General features: G+C 41.8%; 1 protein-coding gene across 1 annotated transcript in view; it reads right to left on the bottom strand.

The window, feature by feature from the left end:
• itga8 (integrin, alpha 8) overlaps positions 1 to 7,918 on the bottom strand; it is a gene marked incomplete in the record, with an annotated part of 42,688 nt that overhangs the window by 8,146 nt on the left and 26,624 nt on the right. Inside the window, 6 exon segments of the mRNA XM_035672067.1 lie at positions 1,978 to 2,070; positions 2,755 to 2,902; positions 3,428 to 3,495; positions 3,957 to 4,088; positions 4,227 to 4,381; positions 4,789 to 4,844. Coding sequence (XP_035527960.1) covers positions 1,978 to 2,070; positions 2,755 to 2,902; positions 3,428 to 3,495; positions 3,957 to 4,088; positions 4,227 to 4,381; positions 4,789 to 4,844 — 652 coding nt within the window.

A 7,918-nucleotide genomic window follows, 5' to 3' on the forward strand; every position in this document is an offset into this window, starting at 1 on the left:
GGGGGGGGGGGGGGGGGTGCAGGACTACAAAGTCAGACCATCTTTATGGCACACATTAGAGAGAGACCGGAGGAGAAGAGCCAGGCAGGAAAGATCTAAAGAGACAGACACCAAATGAGTACGAGTCATTCGGAGAGAAGACGTCACTATCAGCTATGATACTCCCTGTCGTAGACGGAGGAGAAGAACAGCCCAACAAAAGTCTGGAGAGGTCAACTGTGTCTCTTAAAATCGGTCTTTTCTGTCACCGCCCCGGCTTGAAAGGTGGCTGTTAAAGGTTTGTATTTTTGTCCTTAAGAGGGACCAGTAGCTGTGGTTCAGCTTTTAATTTATGTTGGTTGCAATGGATTGTACATTTTCACGGTGGAGAAAAATCATCAAAACATTGACAGAAACTTTCGCAAAGCACTTTTGCAATGTGGTCTGATTCTCCGCTGTCCATCTGTATGCTCAGTGAATTCTAAATAATTATCATGTTGCCACAATATGGCTACATACACTGCTTCTGTGTTAGGTTACTGCCCTCCTTGAAGCTACAAAGCTTTGCCACAAGAAGTGTATTCAGCCACATTTTGGCAAAACAGTAATTCTTTGGAACAATGCAGAGAGAAGTGGTTTACGCTGACGCTTTGAGAAGTTTGTGAAGGAATTATAGCACTTTTTGCCAGCCATACAATGTTGTCACTGTTGGTATCCATTGTAACAAATAAGAATTCAACTGACCACTGAGGCAGTGCAATAAGATAGATTAGAGATTTTAACAGCCACCTAAAGCAACGTTAAAGCCCACTGAGGTTGCTTGATACTCAAAACATGTTATATGGAGGACACTTTAATGTAGGGCTGTGTGGCTCAAATTAATGTCACAATATCTTAATTTGACACATTAAAAATGTTTGTCAAATGCAATGAATTATTTAAATGTGTTATTTAATTAAAATGTGTCATTTTGACTTGATAAAACGGTCAAATTGTGACCATTTAAATATAATTGTGGTTTAAAATCAGTGCAAAGGCTTCACTTTTTCTATCATTGCTGATTTACACCTGATTATTTCAATTATTGCCCAGCACTACCTTAATGTTATCTTTTATTATTGATAGAAAGAAAAGCTAAAGGGATGCAGGCAGGCAGACATGCACGAATACTACAACTAAAACCAGCTTTCCTTTAGGCATGTACCTCCTGCACTGATCACCCTGCTCAGTGAGGGACCACAGCTGTGTTATGTGGCACAAGGAATGAACTCTAGTGATGGTAACTATTTAGTTGCACAATATAATGAGAGTCTATATGAGGTATATGGAGGTATGTTCCGTATAAGCCTATGGGTTCCTGAACATCCAATGGGGCAGGGGGAGAGTTAAATATGGGAAACATCTGGCTGGCTGGGGAGCACAGACACGCACACACACACACACACACGCCTTGTCCCTATCACATGCCTTGTTTCGCTCACCTCCCCCAACAGTGAAACATGACCACATAATTGATTTATCAGTATGGCGTGTGTCACCTCCAGAGCTCAAATGCACCTCTGAGCCAGCCTTGACACCTTTAGAAAAACCCTACATTCAAAGTAATACACACACTTGATCACACTGAAGCACATGTGACATGCTTTGTGGTGCGCATACGTACACCGGTGTGGTAGAATTTCATGTAGGAAGGCACCACTCTTTACTTTACAAAGCCTTGGCTTCCTGCATGTGTCAACCATCCAAGAGCGAAATGGATTATTATTACACACTGCACACACGTTCATGCACACACACACACGGAGTGTGAAGCATAGTTAAGGGAGTCAAAGTGTGTGGAATGAGGGTCAAGGTGATGATCAGTAATCACTGGAAACCATCAATCAGTTTGAATTAAACCTGAGGAGTAACAGCTGTAGCTTCTTAGCATGGAATTAAAAGGGATGTTTTAGTGAAATGTGTGTCTGTGTGTTTGCGCCTTTTTGTGTAACAACTCACCTCTGTCCCAGCCACCATTGGGTTCCCGAGGTCACACACCACCATTCTGGACTCATTGACCATCTTGTACTCGCAGTTTGGCTGCGACAGGGACTAAACAGGAGGGGACAGGACAGAAGAAAGAAAAAGAAAGTACAGTTTACGAGATGATGAGGCAAAAGTGGATGAAAGTGACAAATAGGGAGCGTTGGGAGTCAAGAGGGGAAAAGAAAAGAAGAATGGAGTATAACACAATCAAATGGAGAAGGGAGTGAGGGAGTGAGAAAGAGAAGGATGGGAGGGGAGGGGGAAGGCAGGGGAAGCGGAGTGATGAATGCTCTGACAGTAACAACCTCATCAATCAAACAGTCCCATTACACACTCATTAGCGCACACACACACACACACACACACACACATACACACACACACACACACCAGTTGACCCTATCCATTTCCGTGGTCACTAATGCAGCTTGTAAATCATAATAGGGGCTTTTGGGCTGTTGCCAGTAAAGCATAGCCTGCTGATAGCCTCGCCTTAATCATTCCAAACAAACACACACCACAAAGACACAACAGGATGTGATGTCGTACTGTGACTGCAGCCTCAAATAGCTCACTTCCTCTTTGATGATGATGATGATGATGATGATGATAATGATCACTCGACACATTCTTCAGTTGTGATAAGACAACTTCCTCAATCTTAAATGTCTATTTTCAGTATCCATCCTACAGGCAACATCAATCAAACTGATTTCAGACAAATGTGTGTGTAAGTGTGTGTTTATTTACCTCCACCCTGCGCTTCACTCCAATATAGTCAGCCTCTGGTGGTATCAGTGTGTAAAGCTCTGCCTCATAAGCTCCCTCTCCTCGGTTCACTGCAGTGATGGTCAACATGACCAGATTGTCATCTCCAATCACCAGCTCTGAGCGATCCCTGTGTGTGTATGTTTAAAAAAGAGAACAGAGAAAAGATATAATTTCAGTCATGTAGAGGACACCAGATATGAAGCTATGTTCTGGAGTTACATAAAAGAATCTCCTGTCCTGTGTTTTTTGCAAAATTCAGTTTATAATTTCTAAGATTGGACTTTCTTAGCTCATGTGCAATCTACTCTGCAGCTAGGAATGCAATACCCCCGACCCCAACAATAACCCCAACAATGTGTGTGTCTGTGTGTGTGTCGGTCAGTAGAGGTTGACAGGATGTTTGTATAACGCTGCCATGGAGATATCGTACAGCTGGAAACACTATAGAGTGTAGGTTAATTCACATACAAACCACATGGTAAATGGAACTATAATGTGAGCAACTATAGTGTAAACTTTGCTCATTGTGTGAGGAATAACAGACATGCTTTCCTTTGGTTCCGCTGTGTGTGCATGTGTGTCTGTGTTTGGCCGTGTGAAGTGTTGAGTGTTTACAGGTTGAGGTCAGAGGGCGTGACCATGTCAGTCTTACATGCTGGCAGAGAGCTGGAGGTCGGGGATACAAATATTGTCGTCACCGCAGTCCAGGAGAATGTAGGCCTGAGAGCAAGAGGGGCACAGAGAAGGGGACTGACATGAGGAAACTGCAAGGTACACTGGACATCATCATGAAACCAAAAATAGAAATAAACTTAACACACCAGGATGCAGGTGCTGGATACATACACACACACAGCATACATATTAGAGTTCTGGTATCCCGGTCTTGGGCAACTGAATGAGTTTTGGGTTGAGTTTTATTGCGCCCAGCTTGGGGCTGAGATTGGGTTTGATTATTTTTAAATGTAGGTTTGTAATAAAACATTCTATTTTTCTCTCTGTCTCTGTGCTTTTTCTAATAGTCTGCATCTGTGGGTGTCATGTGTTCCAATTAAAACTTGCAAATGTCCAGCATTAAAAGAAAGCACAGCAGGGCAAATATAGCACATTTATCACTTTTAACCCTGAAGCCTTTCTGTGTAAGGCAAGCATTTTCATATATGTCTTTCTTATATACTCACATGCTCTTGAAGGAAAGTGCTGCTGTAATGGTTGAGGACAGGTGGGAGGTTTTGGCCATGAGAGGGTGGAGCCAAGCTGTAGTTCAGAGCCAGTGAGATAGGGGTCAATTTGTCCCTAAACTCCTCTTCCTCCTGAGGGAGTAACAGAAACAGGTGAGAAATGTGTGGCTAGTCGCCTTTGGATGGTCTAAATAGTAAACTGAACAGTTGGATTGCAACATTATTCAAAGCTCATACATTTGTGTTTGCATAAGAGTGTACTTTGCTCACTTTCAGGTAAATGGTATAGCTTAGGCATGAACGTGGGCGGTTGTGACCCAATGATAGGAGGCCTGTGCGCTGAGACAGCTGGGTGTCCAGGAAAGAAACTCTCTTAACTCCACCTCTGCCTTTCAACCAATCCAACTGTAGCTCTGCTTTCAGGTCTGGAAAGAAGGTAAAGATGCAGAGGAGGATGGAAAAGTGAGAGAAAAGGTGACAATGAGAGTGAATTAGGCGATCAGACATTCCCTAACTGTTGAATCCACATGGTCCAAACCCTTTATATGTGTGACTTTCCATTAGTTATGAAGTAAGCAGCCATTTGTAGGCGTTTTACTCTACAGAGCATCATTAGACGGTGGAAACAATGTACTTTACACCTCCACTGTCTGTGTCTGTCTACCCGATTCTTGTTTCCACCCTCCCTCCTGCGTTAATTAGAGCAGCAGTTTCAAAGCAGGAAACTCTGATGAGATGTACAAAGGAGCTGGCTCTGACTACTGTCCCTCCCACTGTGCTTTTCCCTTTTGCCTCCTTCTCTCATTCCACCACATTGTGCACAGCTGCTTACCTACAGAGCTGGGAATCCCCACTCCGCTGACTGCTGCACACACTTCTACCTTCAGACTGCAGGAAGATAGAGAGTCAGAAGTTTAGGATAACTGTTAGCATACTGTACAAGATCAACACACCCACACACATACTAAAAAGAGAACAAAATGCACGGATGCCTAAAATATGTAGTGATACCACAAGGTTATTTTTCAATAATGAATCTTTAGATTAATCACACAGGATATCACACCAACAATAATAAGTCATGCAAGTTTATGTATAGTTGCTCTAAGTGTTGCTAATACGTTTTTTATGGCTTTCAATGGCTTGGTAAACCCTGAAATGCTCTGAAGTACAGATCGTCAACATTTTGAATGGTTGCCTAATTAGGATGTTTTATAGTTATATAACTTTGTCTCAAAAGTTTGGAAAAGAAGGCAAGACAAGAATTGAATTTGTCTTTAGTGTGATTTATCTTGTAGGTTAGAATTACATTGGGCTGTTTTTTGATTTATGAATCCTGTTGTAGACATGGAGGTCTGAAAATTCTGTAACTTGTGTAAATTGGTATTATTTATTTTTAGGCTTTTTGTAGCATGATTTAAAAAAGTAGTCAGTGAATTCTGGATTTGATTTATATGAATTTATGGTGTCTTGTAAGCCTGGCGAACATAGCGAACTCCATGGAAGGCAACCCGCAGAGTCTGTAATATAAATGGCTCATTTATCAGGTAACAAAAACATAACGATTCCTATATTCAGGTGAATATACACTAATGAAAACATAGTGTTATATTATACTATATTCAGTTTCTGCCAATAAATCCTCCAAAGTGTTAACCACTGGGCCCTTAAGCCTTCATAGTCAATTAATGATCAAACTGGGATCACTAATTATTACAATCCATAAAAATGTCCAACCCTTTCTTCCCTTGTTGTTCCAACTTCCAAAAAATGTGATGAAAGTATTATATTACTCTTTTTGCTGGGGACCCCCTACAACCCACTCAAGGACTCCTGTTGGTCCCTGGACCCTGGTTTGAAAACCATGGATATAACTAACTAAATAAATTGCCCATAAGCAAGGCATTTATTCCTTCCTGTACTGCAGGGGGCAGTGGGAAGTCCCACTGAGGGCCCTGTGAGCCCCTCAATTAGACACACAGACATGGGAGACTGGGAAACATTTCTGCATTTCCTCTATTTATGTGTGTATGTGTATGTGTAAGTAAGTGTGTATGTGTGTGTGTGTGTTATCACCTCTTTAATCAAGAACAGGAAAGTGACTCCCACACAGGGATCACTGAACTGTTAATATTCACTAATCTGAGGAAGCTTACAGACGTAACGCTCCTGATTCTGCACTCAGCAGACTCAGCAGTATGAGGCATGAGGTAAATGACTTCATGTGATTATTGTTTGTTTGGTTTCCTTTCACAAACCCTAACATTCGAAATGCAGCTGTTGTGGATGCCTGGGTGTTTGTTATTAATTAGGATCCCCATTAGATGACACAATCGTGATGAGATAGTTTTCCTGCACTGTAAATGTATGCGATGCAGATGTTAGTTTAAGTGAAATAAAATACAGGTTTCTGTTTTAAAAATTGCTCCCCTAAGTCATTTTGACCTCTCCAGGTGGTTTCATGCATGTTTAATATGTGTTGCATGTAGGCATGTGTGTGTTTGGTGTTTTTGGGTGGGTGTGCTCAAGTGTGACTCTAATAAGCACTGTGTGTCAAACTTAAGTGTATGTAGCACGGAAATGACCCCCATTTTACTGACAACAGCTCTGGCCCTTGGTTAGTCATTACTGTATGTAATTTTCCCCAAAATGCATCTGTGCTCCGCCAGCCTACAAACTGCTAGCCGGCCCTCCCTGCACACATAAATCCCCCGACAACCCCGGGTTCGCTTAATGAGTAGGAATGTTCAATTTAAGGCTGGTCATCAAGTAGCTCCTTTTCCACCACTCCTTCATCCTTTTATCCAGGCCCTTTTTCTACCGCGCATGTACCACCACAATAGAGTCAATAAAAATGGGGTAGCAGAAACAAGCTAAGTTGATATGGGGAACTTGTTAGCAAACATTTGCCTATTTACACATCCAAGAGATGCGGAGCAACGCTAGCATTCATGTGAAGTCATCTTTCTGTCCAGTTCTATTTTTGGTCTCCAGCCACTCCTGAGAAAAACATCCTGCTCTTTTGCTGATAAATTAATACATTTTCATCCAGTTCTCAAAAACTGGATGAAAAGATATTTTGTCTGCTGCACAAGCTGTGACTGTATTCCCTAATTCATGTAGCCGGAATTGACTAATGTACTTTTTTGTAAAACACAACCAAACATGCTAGTTTGAATTAGAATATAAAATATCGCAAAGAAACATAAATATATACTACACAATAATAGATAATTAATAATAAAATGTTTGATCATGGTCCATGCTGTATAAACTGACCAAGGAGAAATGCTATTTCTGGCCACCATCTTTGGATTAGGCAGAAGAACCGCAACTGCCCCAAAAATACTTACAGACAAATGATATTTTTTTAAGAAAAGTCTTCTGGATTTTGGAAATATTGTCAGAACAGTGGTCAGTATTGTTAACTGAACTTCTGCGTTTTATTATTTAACCAAAAATCAGATGCTTAACCCTGTGACTCAGATGTACTAATACATGAGAGGCTGGGGCTACCACCCATCAAGTGTCTCTCCAGCTCTTACCACAGGGAAACAACTGAAATGTCAAAAAATCTTCACCCCTTTGAAACACAAGAGTCACAGATGTCCTTTAATTCTACGAGCTGCTGTTTGACTCTCTGCATGTGTGTCCTACGTCCTATCTGATCTGATCCATACCTTTCACCAAAACTTTAGGGCGGTTTATTTAAATAAGCAGAGTTTTGTTTTGACAGAATTCCACAGTTTAGTGCTCTCTGTCAATCTGACCCAAACCCTGTTCTCTTTTCACTCACTGCCAACACTCACACACCACTACGCACACACAGACACCATGATGGCAACTAGCCGAGCGCACTTCTCCCATCCAAATAGTCCTACAGCGGTTCCAGCCCCAATAAGTTAAGACCAACAATAGGCTGTGGCGAAGCAGCAGGAGCCTTCAGACCCCCCCCCCCCCCC

Source organism: Morone saxatilis, unplaced genomic scaffold, assembly GCF_004916995.1.
Source record: "Morone saxatilis isolate NCDOM2014 unplaced genomic scaffold, NCSU_SB_2.0 Contig24, whole genome shotgun sequence".
Classification (NCBI taxonomy): Eukaryota; Metazoa; Chordata; class Actinopteri; family Moronidae; genus Morone; species Morone saxatilis.